Source organism: Anopheles gambiae, chromosome 3 (genome assembly GCF_943734735.2).
Source record: "Anopheles gambiae chromosome 3, idAnoGambNW_F1_1, whole genome shotgun sequence".
NCBI classification, from domain to species: domain Eukaryota; kingdom Metazoa; phylum Arthropoda; class Insecta; order Diptera; family Culicidae; genus Anopheles; species Anopheles gambiae.
Genome location: NC_064602.1, coordinates 81,069,038 through 81,089,860, shown reverse-complemented (window position 1 = coordinate 81,089,860; position 20,823 = coordinate 81,069,038). Strand labels below are relative to the sequence as shown.

The 20,823-nt window shown below is 44.6% G+C and overlaps 1 protein-coding gene across 2 annotated transcripts in view; it reads left to right on the top strand.

Moving 5' to 3' along the window:
• Positions 1 to 20,823, top strand: part of LOC1278306 (oxidative stress-induced growth inhibitor 2) — a 50,135-nt gene that overhangs the window by 18,213 nt on the left and 11,099 nt on the right. The window contains exons 1-2 of one of the 2 annotated variants that reach the window (XM_061661399.1): positions 6,098 to 6,422; positions 17,441 to 19,667. In XM_061661399.1, the coding sequence (XP_061517383.1) occupies positions 19,595 to 19,667 (73 nt within the window). In that variant the 5' untranslated portion in view covers positions 6,098 to 6,422; positions 17,441 to 19,594. Of the gene's footprint in view, positions 1 to 6,097; positions 6,423 to 17,440; positions 19,668 to 20,823 lie in introns of those variants that run through there. The other variant, XM_061661398.1, reaches the window with a different exon arrangement.

Here is a 20,823-nt window from a genome sequence, read left to right as displayed (position 1 = left end):
TGCCGTGTGCCGTCGTCCATTAAGAGCCTTACCGTATTTTTCTCACCGTCAACACACCTGCCACGGTGCTGTAATTTATGCCTGCATAGCTTCCCGTGCGCGATAGCATAAATACTAACCTAACCTTGACAATCACGGCACCAACCGCTTCGTGTTGATGGTTGGAGCATGTTTTGGCTTTCGCCTAGCACAGGAGCTCCATTAAAATGATTTACACGACCGTAATCAATCGGTACGTAATTGATTGTGTTTGGAGTTTCTGGCTCTTTTTGTCTGCGGTTCCGCGATCCTGATCACCTTTGATTCGACGCAAATCACACTCTCTCGGCTGGACCTTTGATCCTCGGCTAGAAAAAAAAAATCTAACACACACGCGACTGTTCTAATTTTTGCCCAACTCAAGCGTTATTAATCATGCGCCCTGTTTGTGTGCGAATAAACGGCACACCCTGAGCGCAAAGGGACGCGAGTTTTATTTTTTTGGTTTGTTTTGACGATGCAAAGCAGCACACATGTGTGTGCCTTGGAAAAGTGGGAGGAAACTGATCCTGTTTGTTCGGTTTTTATTAATATATTCCACATGTGCTAGCAGCAAACCGGGAGCAAAGCGATCCTTTTTTTTATTAATATACTTCCCGTCGTTGTACTTTGTTGTCCAAAAATAAACACTCTCCATGAAACGTGCAGCTGGTTCGTATTTTAGTCATTAGTTTTTTCCTCATCTTGTTTGCCAGGTTGGGTGTGCGAAAAAGCCAAACAATCGTCACTTGGGGAAGAAAAATAAAAGGTAAACCGACAAGGTACAGCAAACATATTTTTGGACGATATTAGCATAAGCTTCACCCGGCAATGGGAAACAGATGCACAGAACATTTTCCAGTGACAAGGTAGGGTATGTCATGAGGGAGGTCTCCCGTCCTTGATCTCGAAACCCTCGCGTCCAATTCGCGCGTTTGATCCCTCAAAAGATGGCATATGAATTATGTACTGATGTTTCTCGCTCGCACGTCACATCGGCCGGGTATTAATTCATGTCGACCCACTCTGTCCGAATGATGATGATGATACTGAATCGCATCTTCGCTTTCCTACGACACTTTCATTCTGCCTACTGTCACGACTGAAGATCCAATTCTCCCCACATCGTAGTTTATTTTCGGTGCCCGAAACGCACTTCCAAAGCTGCGAAACACCTTTAGTCGCTGGCTTTGTTTGTTGGGCCACCCCCCTGCCCCGGCTCTTGGTGCTCGCCACTAAACTCGCCCACACGCGCCAGCCGCGCTCAACCGTTGGCGGCTCTCCAAGGAGCGTGGCCCGGATGTGTCCTTTCCCATTTGGGAGGGGTTCCCTTTTTGCTCTGCCCAGCAGGAGGCAGGTTTGGCGTGGCGGTGCCATAAATCAGGTGTTGACTAAATTTTTCCGACGGCACGGCGACAACTTGCAAGCTGACCAACGCTGCCTGCAAACCCCACGGCTTGTGCCGATTGATGTTTTACTTTTCGGGGCAATTCCTCCCTATTGGCTTCGATTGTAAGTTGCTGAGCATCATAGTGCCGATTCCGCTAAGACCTACCGGAAGCTTATCAATACGCTTCGCGCAGTTGGGGGTATACCGATTCGAAGACGACTGTAGACAGTTTGGCCATCTTCCAACTGCAACTGTCATGTGGAAAAATTAGCCCATCAAACGTTTCGAAAAAAAGAGTGTATTTGTGTGTGTGTTTTATGGCACAGTTTTTGGACAGCATTGGACAAGTGGGCCTGTTCTACGTCAATGAGATTTAATGGGTCTTTGAAGATGGTACGGGACATCGTTTGGTTTCAAGGTTTTCACTCTACGAAATAGTACCATTAGTCATCGGTCGTGATTTTGTCAATGAATTTGTTTACTTTTTTTTCGCCAGCAATGTTTATACACTGGCTAGAACATCCACTGTTTGTGACGTACGAGGTTCAGTTCGTTCAACTGCACCTAAGCTGCGTGTTGGGTAAAAGTGACCGATTCAACTAAGACTGCATCTCTCTGAGTGTGTAAAATATAAAGCTGCTGGATAGGAATTGATGGTCTTTGGATTTAGCTCGCACTATTGAAGAAGTTTGGGCTAAGCTAAAGTATACACTCGAAAAGAGCTATCTTAGTAAGCAAAAATATTGAATCCAGAACATTGCTAGAACAAAATGAATATTTTTGGTATTAATTTGAAAACGTTAGAAATTAAATATTTCATCAAAGCTTTCGTGTTTGTGACAGAATATACTATTAATTTATTAATTCGGTATTTTAATTACCAATTTCTACAGTTTTTGTGACAAATATTTTTAAAATACATCTTTTTTGGTAATGGTTCTCATTATCAATTCTATATAAAAAAATGATTTAAATAATATTTTGAAGAACGCACATTGTGTAGCTTGTTATATAAGATTTTGCTGGTTATGATTTTTTTTCTGAAGTATGATCATTTACTAGTTTTTGGTAGTTGTTAGCTCAACATCGTTCTTTAGTGAATTTCTTTGATCTTTAAAATTAATTATTCTGCTTCCTTGACTCTAATGTTGACGCCTTCAGTACTGCGTTTTTTTAATGTTCTGGAAACATAATACAACGTATACAGTAAAATGTTTTTGAGGATAAATTATGTTTCGGACATTGATTTTTAGCCATACTTTTACTGCCTACTGCCTCTGATCATGAAGCTTGATTCTCGGTACTACTCCTCATTCACCTCTATGATATGAAGTCAACTCTGTCTAGAGTAGTGATGTGCTGTATGGAGCGCACCCACGACTCCGATCCGACTCCGACTATTGTTAGTTCGATTCCGACTCCGGTAAAATGGAACCACTAGATCCGTCCGGAGTCGGAGTCGTCCGGAGTCGTTCGGAGTCGTTCGGAGTCGGAGCTGTTCGGAGTCATTCCGAGTCGTTCAGAGTCGTTCTACTCCGGACGACTCCGGACAACTCCGGATGACTCTGAACGACTCTGATGACTCCGAACGACTCTGACGACTCCGAACGACTCCGACTTCGGGCGACTCCGGGCGATTCTGGACGATTCCGGACGATTCCGAACGACTCCGCATATTGCAGCGCGGACTTACCTTTCGGAGTCGATTCCGGATGTATCGGAGTCGGATCGTAGTCGACTCTAGATTTTTGCCAACTTTATCCATCACTTGTCTAGAGATTGCAGAATTGTTTGAAGAAATTATAGATTTTTTAATTCTTTTATAGTAGCTTTGTTTTGTGTTTGATACAGACATGATGGGACTTAATCATGTGTAACTGTAAAATTTAGAGCCTTTTGTAGCTTACTATGGACTGAGTTTATTTGATTTTATATGCACTAAAGCCACTACAAGTGATCCATTGATACTTTTTGCAAAAATGATTATGTCTCGCAGTTCCTTTCATCACCGTCGCATTAGTTCGTGCTCTAAGTTTAGTTACAATAGCAGATTCTATCTAGCCTTCTCAGATTACTATTATAAAAACTAGATTGGATGCTCTCGAATCTAAACAAATAAAAATAAAACCTAATCTGATTCTTTACTTTAAGAGATCCTTGTGTTATTCTACAAGCTTGTAAATTCTTCAGTTTCTTCAGTAATTTCTTCAGTTCAAAATCTTCAGTTTTCTTGTGAAATCACCATGAATTATGATCCTTATACGACTAACTCCGACGACCGTAACACCGATCATCCGTTCGAATGCGATTATGGGAAACCGCCAAATGACTCTGTTCGGAAGTGCCTCTTCTTAGCGGTGGTAGCACACGCTCTCGGGGGAATATATGCATAAAACATCTATAATCTCTGCGACAAAGCACCACACACGTGGGGTGCTCCCCGCGTTACATAACGCCAAGCTGAGCAATTTGCAACCGGAGCGTAATGGTATAAATGCGCCCTAAATGCGTTGCTAGAACAACACGAACGGTACGAAATGCGCTCAACCTTAGGTTCCCCTTAACCAGCTTACACCTTTGCAGCCATTTAACCGTGTCCGGGCTTATGGAAGGGCTTCACTCATGGTGGGAGTTTACTGGAGAGCAACCAAATGCTTGACACACGCTTCCTGAACACGGTTAATATAATGCTGTCAATTTCTTATGCTGAAAATCCGCTACGCAATCACCACCATCACCGTGGTGAGGGAGGGTGGATGACTCCCGGAGGAAGTCGGCTTGCCGAAATATTCCAGCACAAACTGTGTTGCGTTCGGTTTGCTCGAAGGTCATCCAGGCCAACCCAAACCGGGAAGAGCGGTTTGTTGAGTCGTCGGTGCTTTACGTGTTTACCAGCACGCGCCCAAACTATCGATCACAGACTGTGTCCCCTCCACCCCGTGTTTTTGTGGATTTATTTGACTCCGGTCTGGTTGGGCGTTTAGGTGCCGAAACTATATGCTATGAGGCAGTGCGGGAGGCGATATTCCGCTACTGATAACACACCACAAACATGCCACACTAACGCTACCGGGCAGTTATTATACTGGTGCGATGTGGTAACGCGGGACGGAAGCGTTCCCTTTTTGAAGGTCACGATGCGAATGTACCGTAAACATTCGTGCCATCTTCCGCATCTCTATCCGAAAAGGGTCGAGTTTTTTTCTTGTTTTTACGGTTTGTATGAGAAGAACACTGGTCACAACTGGTTTGTTGCCGTCTGATCTTTTACCAATAGCGAAACGCAAACCGTGCCAGGAAGTGTGTGAATGAGTTTATGAGGTTCAGGGAAAAACAATACCCTAATAGATCTGTTGTACTTTTTGGTACAGCATCGTTCGCTCTTGTGCAGCAAAATTGTTTAAGGAAGCGGTGGACGAAACCAATACTTCGCCCATCCCTGAACTTTATGCCGTACATTCCACCGGAATAGTCACGTTCTGGCTTCGTGTTGCGTGGAAATTTTACAATCAATAACGAGAAGCTACGCACATAACGACCAGAAAGGACACAACAGCCGGTGTACGTTCTACAGGGGGCAATCTTTCATCACTACCCCGGGTACGACCCTCCCTGGATAGCTCCCCCGCACCGCTAACTCTCTGTTTGTGTTTACGCGGTACAATTTGTTGAACGAAGTGAGTCAAAATTCGATCCGTTAACCACCCCCCGGTGGGTAAACAGCTCTCATGCGTAACCTTTGCAAAGATTCATGCGCTTCCCATTGGTTGGTCCCAGCTGGAGGAGTGGTGACCTTTTGCTTCGCATGTTGTGGCGTAGCGCACCAGAATCGATGGTTTATTGGCGCACGCGGGTCAAGAGCATTCTGCCGCACCGGGGATAGGAAATCCTTACGAAATTTCCCATTGACCCAGTTACGGGAGTGCGCGCGGATCGACAATGTTGCCTAACTGCTGCACCTTCATCCCGAACCGTAAGCAGAATCTCGGAGCTACTGCGCTACAGCACACTGCTAGAGCAGACACAGCTTTTGCCGATAGTTGGCTAATGTTGATGCAATAAATTTCATACCACGTACGCGCTTTCGCAAGAGAAGGTGCTCCAGTTTGGCAGTTGCCTGTGCCACAGTATGGCGTGACATTGTGCGGTTCTGGAGTTTAGTGGTCACGTTTGAAGTACGCTTTGGAGAGATATTGGAGTGCGCATTAGTCGCTAATGGATGGCGGGGATTTAGCGGGAAAACTGTTTGCTGACCTGCTTAAGTGTCCCAGTGACACAGAATCATTGGTACCAGTTTGTTTCCTATCAGCTTCTAATACGATGGCGCTTCAGCTATATCGAGATATTCCGTTTGGATCTCAATTTCCCCTCACTTCCTTATATTGAGCAATGTTTTCGATCACATCGTTGTTTACATTTGCTCTGCAATACATTCTCACACCCCATCCAAACCGGTACGAATGGTCCGTGGTCGGACCACAACATCGACGAAGAGGAGTGCTGTTAATTTACAAATGTCTTTTTGTGAACGATGATGACACGAAACGGACCGCCTTTTTCTGCCACCGTAAGCGCTCCCATGGTTGAGGAGCAACAACAACAAAAAAAAACCTGGGAAAACATGAAAAACTTGGACACCCTTGGACGGTGTTCGGCCAACGGTACCGCTGAACCCCGGTTACGGTAGTCATTTGTCGAACGTCGTCTTCGGCAGACGTTTGGCTGTAGTAAGTGCAGTGTGTCAGCAGAACGGTAGTCGCGCTCGGAAGCGAAAATTGTATTTCATTTTGTTTGTTTTGAGCCAGTGGAACGCAGAGAAGAGTGATAGCTGGTGTTGTGTTTTGCTTCAGACAATTAATGTATCGATAATTTCAACACGTGAGTCGTGACCACTTCCGTTCAGGAAGTTGGAGGTGTTAAAGACATTAAGTATTAATATAAGATCAGTGCCATGCAGTGTGTATCATTAATTCTTCGCAGTTCGAAGAAACTCTAATACAAGCTGACACCCAATGTGAGTAACTGGTGTGCATTAAAAAAAAAACACACACATACACAATCCATGAAACAGCCGACTCTGCACCGTTTAAGAAACAACCTACACGCTCCATCCACGAAAAGGTCGCCCCGAAAGGTTGTCCACAAAGAGTGCTGAGGTCTGCACAGTGTTTTTGAAAATATTTTTAAATAGCAACAGCCATAAAGGAAGGCGGTGAACAGGCGCGGCAGTTTTTGCTTTCCCCTCGGCGCACTTTTCCCCCCGGCGGACGGGTATGTTTTCTCACTTTCCCCTAGAGGGGCAGCGCTAGAGTGAATACGTGCCATACGTCGGCTACTAGTGTGTCCGACACGATGTTCTGTTCTGCGTTCTTCGCTTGCGCTGAGGGTGACTTACCTTAAGACCCCCAAGAGTAAACCGCTTTACCTTGCGAGACAAACCGGCGTTGGGGACCTGTTTATCAACACACGACACGGGACACGGGTGGTCAACGTTATGAACCATCTTCCCTAGTATTCGAAGTAATGTGACAGTATCCCCCGCACGCGCTCTCTCTCTCTCTCTCTCTCTCTCTCTCTCTCTCTCTCTCTCTCTCTCTTTTCTGCACCATAACCGCACACAGATATCTTCATCATGCGCATCTAGCGGGAACACGCAGCAATCCCAATCACGTACCCCCAGTATCATCCTTTCCCGAGCCGTTGATAGGTGTTGTAGAAGCCGGTTCGCTTGTTGTCCTCGGGGGCGAAAGTATTTCTGGAAATTCAACAAGTGTGAACGGCACGAGACTACGCTCCGCGCTTGTGTGTTCAGTTTTTTCGTCATGTTGAGTTTATTTTTGAACGCGTATGGTGGTGGACAAGTAGGGGCAAGAAGAGCTGCAATGACTCACGTACCATCACTTTTAGCGCCACCACACTCGTCCGCATGGTGGGACAAGGTTTTAGGATGTGTTCTGAACATTCTGTAGAGGTGATTTTTGTCGGTCACAAGGAAATTAGATCGCTCTTTATTGTTGGCTTGGGTTATCATTATTGCGACAACTCTTAGAGGTCATTGAGTAGTCATTTTGAATGAGATCTGAAGTAGGCGATGGTACTATTGCGAGATAAACTGTGTTGAAGGACAAACAATATTTGTCCTCATGGGTTATTGTACCCAACCTTGGTAGACAGACAATGAGTATTATTAGAGATATTGTCTTTATAATCTTGAAGACATTGGAGGTACATTAGAAAATTGGTACAAATAACCTTGTTGTTATTTATTAAATTGCCAAATGATTTGAAGAATAATTAATACTTCGTTTCCTATTATTGCTTCAATTGCGCTATTATCCTAAGTTCTTCTTCTACTTGGCGTAACATCCTATGTGGACATACCGGCCTATTCAGGCTTTCGAGACTTATTCAGGAACAAGCAGTCGGATAGTTATTCCCTGCTACGAGAGACGGTCTATTCTAGACTTGAACACAACACGGGCACGTTTTTAAGTCGCACGAGTTGATGACTATAGGACCTGTCCCTTGGTTATTCTTTGAAAAGATGTAGAATACCTTGAGAGAGAGAGATCGCAGGTCATTGATTCGACCAGCGTTTCTAATGTCAGCTAATAAAACTTATCGATAGGAAACGTACCGACATAACTTACCTCGCTCGGTATCATTCATCAAACCCACGGTGGTAATATATAACAACCATCATGTCCATATTGAATCGATTATTATTGATCGTCTGGAAGAGGAATAAGAAGAAACGTCTTCCTCGAAACGTGTTCACCCCACTCCAGCCACGACCTGGACCACCTCCTGAACAAATCGGTCATTGGAGATCGATAAAAAGAAGAAGTACAGATGAATAATAATCATATGCCTGTGCACCGGCATAAACTACCTTGAGAGGAGATATGCAAAAATAAAAGTCTCACTCACTCATCAAAAACCGGTCCCGGCGTTTTTTTTTCCTTCACCTGGTAATTCCGTACCTGGTTATTCTCAGCCGGCAAAAGCCTCCATCAAAACCCTCCATGATTTCAACCGGTTCACCTTCACGTCTACCCCAGCGGCCCCACCACTTGACCAATTCCATCGTCGGTTAGCGGCAACAAAACGATGAGAAGGCATATTCCTTTGACCGCGTGGATGGGGATCTCCCGCCTGGGGTGGGCGACGTTCGGTCAGGTTTGGGTACTTACTTGCTCCCTCGCCAAAGCCGGGGCCGACCAAGGTCTGTTTCACTTGCTGCAAAAACTTCACTCCACAAGTATTCGCGGTCATGCTAGCGCTACCATGACTCGGCGGAATCTATGCCCCAATCTCTGAAGAGTTCCGTCGGATGTCTTTGGGCGGGGTCCCCAAGAGGAAGGGGAAGCACACTGGAATGGAGCGAAAACCCGTTTCCCGGTCCCTTCTTGCACCAGAAGATCCGAAAGCAGGTTTTAAGGGTTTGTGTTTCTCCAACTTTCTGCTCACGGCGAATCTGCCCTCACCGACCCGGGTAAGTTTAATTTGAATAATTCGATCGGCGAAAGTTTTTTGTTGTTGTCCCCCTTCACGAAATATCCTCCGATATCTCCTCGTTTGGACATAATCCATTCCGCCCGGCTTTATCTCCGGCACAGACATATCCGATAATCTAACTTCAAATCTCGCTCGGTCTTGGGCTTCCTCTGCAGAAGCTTTGGTTCCGATTGGGTCACACCGTGGGTCTTATTTTTTGTGTTTTATGTGTGGTTTTAATGTAGTAAAATTGTATTTCTACCACCTTCTTACCATGGCATCATAAACCGGTTGCATAGAATGAACGGGAAGGTTTTTTTTCTCCGCTAACTTATCATCCCGAAAGGGGCCGGAGAGGGGAACAGACAGGCTTTGAGCCCTGGCAGTACGGGACGAGAATGGAGAAAAACGTGATTTGGCAAGCACGTGGTCGGTGAATGCACGATGATGGCGATGATGATAATGATGATGATGCCAATGTGCTTAAAGTCGGGCCCCAATATGGAGATTGGACGCTGTGCGGCTGATTTGCATGCAAATCGAACCCGTTTCGCAGCTTACGGTGGGAATCATGTAAATGTGTTTTGGGTCGGAACTTTGTTTATCCAAATTTAAAGACGGCGTTTCGTAAGCATTGACTCATCATATTTGATGGTGATAGTTTTGGTCGCTCAATGAGCATTAGGTGACGTATTGGTGACGGTACAGAAGGATATAGTAAATCGTGGGGATAGTTCAATTTCAGCTAAATGTCTTAACTAATAATTCCGTTGCAGCCAGCAAAGAAGTAGATCCCTTGTTGTAGCCTACCAAGTAAAGTCGTTCCCGGTCTCTAAATGTAAATTCTTGAAGATGAAGGTTTTTTTTTGGGAATAGGCAATTGATATTCAAGCTTATAAGAGATATAAATTAAATCTCCACTCTACACCTGTTTTTGTCTTAAATCATTGTGTTTTGTTGCTACCGACATCTTCCATTTTCTGCGGACTAAACCGGCAAGTGTGAACCATCTTTCCCTACCACCAAATAAAAGATCCAAACTAATGTTCGCTATTATTGGCCGGCACCACACGGGCCCCATAGTGTTGCGTTTATTTGCCTGTCATCATCCACAGACCTGTATCATCATCCAAACCAAACGCGAGCTGAACGAACCATGGTCCCCGGTCTATGCTCTTCTGTGTCCTTGCCGTCTGCCGGTTGAATCATCTTCACCCATCCACACGTCTAGCAACAACCCGGCGCTCCGCAAAACATGTGCGAAATACTTGAGCGAAGTGCTAGACATTTGAGGTCGAGCCCAGTGCGCGTATGACGTAAAGCGGGTGCACAAGTGCTCTTGATACGTGCGATGATGATGCGATGCAAGATGGCAGGATACAGCAGCGTGCGCTTCTGTTTGGTGTAGTGTATTGGATATGATCGCAAGGGGCCGCGCACAGGGCGTCGGCTTCAAACGATGGATGTGCCAGCAGCGAGCAAGAGTGCTCCTTTGTCCGCCCGACGATTAGATCGACTCCAATGTGGTTGTGTTTATGTGCGAGGCGAAAAGGTGATCGGTGGGCCAGGGTGCAGTAGGCTTTCCAATTAAAATCGTAAAACAGTTGCTCGTATGCTAAAATCGTAAACAGCTCCGGAACACCGGGAAACGAGGAAACTAATTAAATACACAACTGCTACACAGTTATGGGCTTCTCGCGCCTAGATTTGCTGCTTGCCATTTCGAGCACAGAAGGACAGAGAGAGTGAGAGAGAGAGGGGAGTAAGGTTTAGAAGTGAATGCTGACATTAGACGGTCTCGTCCTTGAGGTCAGTTGTCTCGAGACATAATAAGCAGCATTGTTCATTTCCTTGTAGGAATTCTTGAATACATTGCTTTCGATTATTTCTTATGTTTTCTTTGTGTGACGGGCATATTTGCAAGCTTGGGCACAATCAAAGTTAGTAATGTGTTTTTAAGTGAGCCGGTCTCGTAGTACAGTCGTCAACTCGTACGACTTAACAACATGCCCGTCATGGGTTCAATCCCCAAATAGACCGCGCCGTCATACGTAGGACTGACTATCCTGCTATGGGGGGGAATCAATTAGTCACTGAAAGCCAAACCCCACAAGAGGGTACAGGCAGGCCTTGACCGACATCGGTTGTTGAGCCAAAAAAGAAGAAGAAGAATGTGTTTTTAAATTTGTTAGAAAACACATCATGTTATTTTTAATTGACAACATGCTTACAACCTTTTTCTTCTTGTGTTTACAATGTTATTTGATCGATTAAATTGCGAATGTGTTCAAAAATTAATAATAACAATCAAAATCGTCATCTCTAATAATTTTTCATTTTAATAATAACATCAATACATTTCCCCATTATTAAAATACCGAATGTGCTGCTTATTATTTGTTAAAGAATGCATTCTACGTCATCAGCACCGCCATCAGCATTTACATGCTCGGTAGCTCTTGTGCGACTCTACAGCACTGTTTATTATTTGAAGGACATTTGATTAACCTCGAAAAAAAAAATTGGATAAAGAACTATCCGGGAGGTTAGGTTAGTTATTACCAAACTCTTCTCTCTCACTCAACATCTCGCGAACATCTGCAACAGTTTTTGTTTCGAATTTTTACACCAAATATGAGTAGCGGTCCCGTGGTACATTCGTCAACTCGAACGACTCAATAACACGCCCGTAATGGGTTCCAGCCCGGAATGGACCGTCCCCCCGTAGTAAGGACTTGACTAACCGGCTACGTAGTATTAATAAAGTTTTGAAAGCCTGTATAGGGCCGGCATGTCCTCGTAGGATCAGGTCCCAGTATCAGGTAACGATGCAACGGGTAGCTTCAGTAGATTTGCTAAGGTCAAGAGAAGAATATAGTGTATTGTTGATACAATAACAAGACCATGTTAAAGAATTGATATCGGTGTGTTAGGAAACTAGAAAAAGATGTTTAAGCGTGATCTGAAGTTGTTCAGTACTTTGCGCTTAAAGTTAAGAACTCATCATCATTCAATCTGACATTAGCATTAAACTGAAGCTTATTAGTATTAAGCTAAATTAGGTTTATCCTCATATTGTATAGGCCTGTGTAGGTAAACAATTTAAATTTATTGATTAAAAACTGCACACATATTAAGCACGTGGAAGCTGAGAACTGATAGTTTTGTGTACAAGAAAGCGACGAGTAAAAACAAAGAGTATTTATTGTACAACCCAAACGGACGTCCGTACTTCAACTAGTGCACACAAAAATCTAGCACATTGTTCAAATCACCCTTGAAAACCTTCTGAGCCTGAGTGTGTTTGTGTTTTCTTCATACCTCGCCCTTGCCACGTTCTAAGGGCCAAGGGCAAAAGCAGCTGTCATTTTGTTTAGTGAAACAATTTTAATCACATTCTGATTTTTTCTGCTACCACCTCCTCCCCTAACCTACCCGTCGCTCGCTACGTACAATCGTACGGGCATTTCCATCTGGGACGCCCATTAGTCACGCCATTGAAGAATGGAGGGGAGCTGGTTGGGACGTGTTTAGTCACGTTCTAGCCATTATTAGTGCATTGACTATTGCACTGTTGCACCATCAAAAGGGACCGGAAGGGGGATGGTGGAGATGGGGGAGGACTGCAACCTTCTCCACAGCGGCCAAGCGATCAATTGTCATTTTGCTGATTCTGGCGCTCCCGCCATGTGCCCGCCACGTTGATAAACAGTCGCTAGTTTGCGATATCGGCTATTAAATCTTTCGTGTTTCCGCATGGTTGTGTGCGCGTGGATGGGCTGGGACCGGGTGGGAGAACAACTAGAGGAACACATTAGAGCTGCACCGTGCGCTACGTGGGGCGGATATTTTTGCACCGTTCGATTGTTTCGCTCTTCTCCTTGCGGTTGTTTGATAAATTGCCCTGTTTGCAAACGAAGATTTATGGCAGTGCTAAACAAGCTGATGGAGTAAGAAGGGGAACTAGCAAGCGGCTAGCAAAGAAGAATTGATTTCAAGGGCGAAATAGAAACAAAAAAAGCCGAGTCGTACAGGGCACTGCACCGTTGCTGATGCTGCCAAGAAGTACGACCGCGCGGGCATGTACGGTGTGCCCCATAGGCTTTTTTCTGTTTCTCTCCCTGCAGATAAAAGCAGAATAAACGTTTTTAATGTTCAATGATGCGCGATGCAAGTGTGAGGGCGGTCGCCCCCATACGGCTGGGGAAAGAGGGGGAAAATTGCGTGCACTCAGAACACGATAGTGGTTGGCTTGTGTTGTAGCAGTTGTGGCTGCCACGAAATTGGCCACTAATGTGTGTAGGTCAAGCACGAATAATGCACCCCGAACGCAGCGGCGGATGCAATTTGGGTCGCTTTGCAGGCGAGAGTCTAGCCCCTCCCCCCCTCCCCCACGGTATCGGCAGCATTTGAAGACGAGTTCAACGTGCAAAATCGAAACACCATTATCGTGGTGGTGTTGTGTATTGCAACACACAGTGCACGAACGAAGCGCACGGATGTGTTTTGATAGTCAAACATTTTTGTTCCTGTTTGGCGTTACGAAATCGCTCAAGTGTGCCCCGAGCGGGATGAGCAATGGTACTTTCCAGAAAATGAGCATCCTCGCGCGCCCGCCCTACACTGATAAGGATGACGGGAGGGAGCAGTCAATATTGTTCTTGGCAAGATCAACCGGGAATTTCGCTGAACGGTGAAACATTAGCTCCAATTTTCGTCATACGCTGGTGGAATTGTTTTGTGTTTTTCCATGGCACCGTGCGTTTGGCAGCGAACAACTTGAAGTTTGAGAAATTTTGCAGCGTGATTGCAAATTCTAAACATTCATTCGACCATTATTGATTGTTGTACCATTGCTTTTGCTGTTGTATGTTAAACCAACAGGAAAGCTATGTTTCAATGGAAAGAATCACTTCAAAATAGGCAAAAATTTCCTGCGAGCATTCTAGGAACGCATCTGGATGTAGGAGGTAGTTACTGAATTTGGGGATTTTGTGACCTTGTATCGTTTCAATGAGAACGTTTGCGATTTTTTACCCGTCAAATTTATTCCTGATAACACAACAGTGAACCGTTAACCAGCAGAATGGTAAACAACTTTAATTGCATGATCATGCTGCTTATCATCTTTGTAGGGGGTAAACCTGGGATGTGTAGAAGACATTAAGAACCGTAGAAAATTGTTAGTGATTACTGAATTGTTCTGCTTACAATCAAGTTGATGATAGTACAATGGCAGATTTTCATTTGTAAAACCTTACGAGACCTCGAAAGCGTTTAATATCAACTATTAGAAAGCGCAAGATCTTAAGTTGACGCCTAATGATTTTGAGAATAATTTCGTTGTTTTGAACCCCCGTTTACGCTTACTATTAAACCCCAATCTAAACCCAATAAGGAGACCGAACAAATATTTCGATACTACCACTTATATTTTGAAAATTTTCAAGTGCCTTGAATAAATTAATATCTGTGAAAGATATAAAGAGTGGTGTAATCATAGTGATGGCTTGGTGAAAATAATATTTTCAATGGAAAGGCAGATTATAGATAACAGAAGGATATTGCGTATCACTAAATCTGTTCCAGTTTATTTCACCAATAAAAAAAAGCTAGCATTGTCTTCCCAATTAATAAGAAACACAGCGAATATCTAATCTTGACACCCTAAATTTTATGAAGAAACGGCTCAGATAAGATAAAACAAGCTTGCTAGGAATTGGAACTAAACCAAAATAAGAAAACAAAACTCCAAAATCTAGAAGAACCTGGGAATAGGAAATGTACTCCAAATCTTTGTGCATTCGTTTGTTGCTAACTCACTGTTGATTTGATAGTGGGCATTAAAAAAAAGACATACAAACACATCCAACTTCATCGTCTAACCAAGTCTACAACAATCGCCCCCCTGGAACTGTAAAGATTAGGAAGTGCCCGCGTCTGGGAGATTAATTGAAGGTACACGCAAAAACCAGTTGCCCGGTACTGGCCGCAAAGATTTGACCACTCTATGGGGGGGCCTCCCGCTTTGCAGTGCGATAACCACAATCTGCTATTGGCAACACCAAACCACGGGTTTTTGGCACATAACGACGACCACGCTTTTGCAAGAATTCTTTTCATAGGTCGACCAATTTTTGGGACGAGATTGCAGAGGCAGAGACGGGGAAGAATGACCTCGACCTAGAGATTGTTTCGTTGGCGGATTCTAACCGTGCACTGGAACAAAAATAAAAGCATGAAAAAAACATTTCAATGGATCGGAATAATTACACTAGATGGTGTGCTTGACTCAGAATACTTCCATAAAAGAAAGTCAGTAAACAGTGGTGAATAGTTGAAGGCGTTTGTATTGTCCTATACTTTACGGCATTTTATGTTCCATGTTAAGAGCAAAGTGGAGGGTAAATTGCAGGAAAATAACAAAGTACACACCAAATTACTAAACATCGAGGTTATGCCAGGTTATCAAACTGGCTGACTGGTATTACTACAGATGTGGACGTCGATAAATTGGCCCTTTCCGGTTGGTATCTCACACCAAGAATGTCTATCATGCATTAGTGCTGATGAGTTCCAATGGATGCTTTATTTTAGTCATCATACTATTAAACCACCCGTAATCGGTATTGGTCGACGTCGACGGTAGTACAATGTTACGATTACTTTCACTGACCGTCACCGGGGTGTCTTCGTCGTTACTGGCTCGTTTACTTTCGTTTTGACGCTTCCACCGGCTATTACTAATCGTCCACGTCCGTCGATACTTGATTGATATTTGCTTTGTCTTGGCGTCCACTGTAAATGATTAATTTGTGCTACACCCTCAATAAACATCGATCGAGTAGACTAGTTTCGGAACAGTGAGGACAAATACGAAAATGTAGTGTAACCGCCATTTTTACCAGGGATCTTTTTAGATAATATAGACGATCAAGAACGTGTGTGTGTGTGTGCCAGCGAATCTCAGCTGCAATGAGTTGCAGTTTAGCGAGTGCCGTCATCTGCCGCCCATTAGAAATGCAAACGGTATCTGCCATCCATTTATAGCGCTCTCACGACCCACCCACCCTGCCCTAGAACTGGCACAAACGTAACACAGCATCGGTAGTAACGGTCGCACACAAACCCGTTGCATCGCACAAACACACACACACACAACACGTACACATGGCAAGCGATCACTAGAAGGCAATGAACTGGTATTGGCATCGTTCGATGCAACCATCGAAAGCAAAAGAAAAAAGAGGACGATCATCGTGACGTGACTGCGGATCTTATGATTTTAGTGAGTTTCTTTTTGTTTTTTTTTCTCTTCCACCCTGCCAAAGGAGGTGATGGTGAGCTCGATACACAACATCGTGTTAATTGATTGGATCGTGCCACGGGGTTAAAACAAAACTGAATCATGTTTAGTAGCAGGGCAGTTACCATGCATTTCGCCCTGTGGGGTTTCATTGGGAGATGCTAATTTACAAGTGTATTAGCTTGTGTAAGAGGAGGCAACGTTTTCGGAGCGTAAATAAACAATTTAATATTAAGACTTGACTTGAACAATTTGTATCAAGGTTTGTCAAGCGTCGGTTTAAAGAAGTTGTTATTGAAAAGTGGGATTTATGATAATTCTTTCGTTCTGGATGTCTCTTGAAGTTTGTCAAGAACTCAAATTTATTTGTGAATCTGAACGAGGTCTTCCTGTTCCTATTTTTTCTAGTTTAATTGTCAATCGCCAATTTTGGAATAATTACAATTCTGCAGACATTATGGTAGCTTATAATTATCTTTCGCAATTGATACAATATCATACAAAACCCAAATTAAGAATATTGCTAGGACACCACCGCTATCATACGTTTGATCAATATTGGTAGGAGATTCTTATCGTTCGTAGAAGAGAATGCCTTTGAAACGAGATATTGTGGAAGTCCTGTTAGAAGTGTTACTAACATTCTTGAGTTACACTCGATTCTCGATTCAATTGCAAGTAGATATTGTGGAACTGCTGTTAGATGTTGCCCGAGCCCTCTAGAGTTACCCTCGATTCTTCGATTATCTTTCACTGCAAATTGATATTCAGGAATTTCCAATGGATGATACCTTTGGGACGTAAATAAGGGAAATTGGGACGAACCTCACTCTTCCATTGTGTAACATGATAAATTGTCCGCCCTAGATGTAAAATACCCTTGCGCTAAGAGCTGTTCAGAGTTTTGCGCTTGTATACCTTAAATTTCAATGTCGTTGTTTGTTTTAATGTTATTGCTTCCAAAAAATAAGCCTCTCTTTTATCTACAGCTGTAAGCTGTGAATCATAAATTGTATATCTAAAAAGTTTACAGATCTCTAAAGTATCTGCTTGCCGTATATTGCAATAAATGAACAAATCAATCAAAACCAAATGAGTGTTGAAAGGCAAGATGTAATGAGCAAAACTCTGATGATCTTTTATTTTCCTTTGTTTCTAATGTCCTGCAGCGACATCCAGCTCCTGCCACTCTCAACTAATTAAAACTTTGCTCTTATTTCTCGTTTTAGAACCGAGCGGCAGAAAAAAAACCAACCGATAGTGATAAACTAGAGCATAATCGGACGATCGAACACCCGAACTCGACCCAGTTCCAGATGGGACACCGTGCGTGCTAATGACGTCATAGCAGGTGCAACTACCAATCCTGCAATGTCCTTACTGACATATCGCTCTGCAATCGAGTTTTGACGCAGCCAACAGGCAAAAAAAAAAAGAATTAGGACATCGTGTACGTCATCAAACGAGGTGCACTGCAATTTGCACTCTAGCCCGGCCAGCGCGTATGCTATGATGAGGGTGGTGGTGGCTTCCGTAGCAAAGTTTCCCTGAGCACCACCGAACACACTCTTTGGTCAAGTGTGCCAAAAACCACCGAAAGGTAAATCGTGAATGAAAACGCAAACACAGTCTGTGTCTCAAGATGTTCGCACACACACACATGCGCGACGGCCGTGTCGGCACAATGTAATGATATTAATTAATCGCTGCGGTTAAAGCCATTACTCCTTCTTGCGGCCTCGTATTTGGTGTTCCCTTGGAGTGCAGACAGAATGATGACCAAGATGATGATGATGGCGCTGATGATGATGATGATGATGAACATGTGCTGCTGTCTCGCGTACGTACACCGGCCAACTTGGCGCGCTAAATCGTAAACCGAACCACCGAGAAGGCCCCGAGAGCATCGCACCCCAAACTGCTGGCAACGATTTGGATACGTTCGAGAACGCTGTGCTGTACGGGTGAGAGCGTGAGAGAGCCCTTCGGCAAGACGCCTTCGCTTTTGCTCGATGGAGCGCGTAGCGTGACGCTACTAAACATTAGCATCGAACCTCCGCGGGTAAAGAGAGCGAGAGCGCAAGAGCGTGCAACCCAACCGCTGGGGAGCCAACTGTCGACGTCACTGCGTCCCGGGGCAGACCCGTCCACCGTCTCGTGCATCGGCCCGGGGTAGGTCCGCATCGGCAGCGCGATAGAGAGAATTGTTTCGTGTGTTTCGCTCACCACTGTCCATCCGAGTCCGTCGTGTTCCGCTCGGCTGTGAATGAAATCGCGGGAAAGGCGAAGCATTAAAGCCAACACTAACACCCCCTGCCTAACACAACACACACAGCATCAACGCCCTACGCATCGGACACAGCGCGGCCGGCGACTAGCGGAGGGCTAGGGTGTTGCACACATCGCGAATAAAATTACCGAACCGCGCGCACTGCTCCATCAGTACGAGCTTGGTCGCGAGTCGGTCCGCAACAACAGACTACACCATAGACGCGCTACAGACACGCACCCGTCAGCTGGGAGAGGGACTTAACTGTGTGTGTTAACATTCGCTCGCCGCCAGTGAGCAACGAGAACGTTGCGGGTAAAGTTTGCGATACAAACGAGGTTCCACAGTCATTCGCGACCGGGCCACAGCACTGTTCGGGAGCGCATTACCAACAGCAGTGATAGAGAGTTAGGGGAGCAACAAAAAAAAACAGGGAGTGCAATCCAGCGTGGTGGACAACAGTGAACTTGGGCGGCCTTTTGGTACGTGAAAGCGAGAAGCAGTCAGGCAGAGGCAGATCAAAAGGGGTGTAGAGCTACACTTATCGGGCCATTTTTCGAGACCGCGTTTCACCGGCAGAACGTGCGGTTTCGGCGGAAGATTGTTCGAGAAGCGCGAATGCGTTCGAGGTTGGGATTGTGCCTGTTTGGTTTGGCGTGCTGCCGGCGTATGTTGCTATTGTGCCCGTGAGTAGTGGTGCCCGTATTAAGGCGATCCGTTTAGCTGGTATAATAGCTGCCACAATTAGAGTGCAATTAGTGTAAGCTCGTGAAGTTCGTGGCTGCCGTGGCGGTTGTGATCTGTCGTAGAGGAGTAGCTGCCAGCAGAGCGGTTGCGCGTGGCTGAAGTCGTGTTTTTTTTTGTTTGATACCACGCGGTGATTAGTAATCGTGCACGCACGTGCTTTGCTCGATCGAAGCAATCCAATTGGAAAGTGTGTACCGCAACACGGTTCGTGTGTGTGTGTCGAGAGTTGTGTCGGTTTGTATCAAAGTTGGCTAAAAAAAATTGTTCGGCAGAAAAAATACCAAACTGTGACGCTCGACTGTAACAGCGATAAACAGTAGTAACGTTCGCGTTTTAGTGGACCGTAAAATACACACAAAATCACAAAATGAAGGATCTCTACAGCAAGGGAAATCTGCTACTGCACAAGGACACCATCTACAAGGATGTGGTCATTATCGGTAAGTTGCGCACGGCGGTATGTAGAGCAAAAGAGTGTAGTGTCGTAAAACCGTAAACGACCGGATATCAAATTATCTCGCCGATCATGCCGGAAACGATCGAGAGAGAGAGAGAGCGTGTACGATCGGTTGGAAATCACCGGTACGGAAGCTTGCGATATGATGATCCACCGTGACCATTACCAAGTGTGACGAAATACGACAAACGGCTTGTCTGTATCGCACTGCATATTATGGCCCCGGTTACTATTGAACAGACAGTTGTGGCCCGTTTATCACGTCCTGTTCGATCAATATTGGCTCATTAATTATTTCCCGCCCATCTAATGGCTTTGTGTGCGTGTTTGTGAGGACTATGCAGGTGACTGTGCAGGAAGCAAAACCTAGCAAGGAGTGAGTCGAAATAAAAATGCATTGAAAGATAAGTAGCTATCGGCTCAATTATTCATAGTGTCGTAAATTGCTGGACAGTAACAGTTTTCAAAAGTAATTTGGAGTTTGAAATAATTACGAAGCAATTCAAAACAATGTACCTAAGATAAGGTTTTGCGTGTTGTTGTAGGAATTTCGCTCTGGATGTCACTTGATCTACCCGCTACGCGGAACCACACATCGTTTAAAGCGGAAACTTTTTAGACTGATAAGAACAGAGAAGAGCACAATCTTCTCGGGAAACCTTAACCACAAGCAACCCTGAACCCTGTTGGACTTTAAAGCATACAACTTTTAAACCACAAAGAATATCATCCGAGGCCAATAGGTGGTTTGAAGGAAAGGGGAGCGATCGTGTTATGTTGTGATCTCCCAACAAAGTCCCTAGGGGGTCGATACGGCACTATGTGTTTTTTTTTTACCAAACAGTGTAACTTCTAATCAGCTCCCGGTAGAGGACGATCGGGATCTTTAATCGGAGCCCGTAGTACAAAGTGTAGTGGGCAATTGCGCAATAAAATAGTTAAACGGTTTTTTTTCTTTTTCTTGCTATAACTCACCCACCAGTCTCATGAAGTACCTGGAAGGTTCAATGGAATGGATGGGATTGGCGTCAGTATCAAGATTTGAGCGCTGCTAAACCTATTCCACACACAAACACCCACACTCACAGTGCAGTTGCTTTGAGTGGCCATAAATCTGCTAGCCTTATCGCACCGCATTG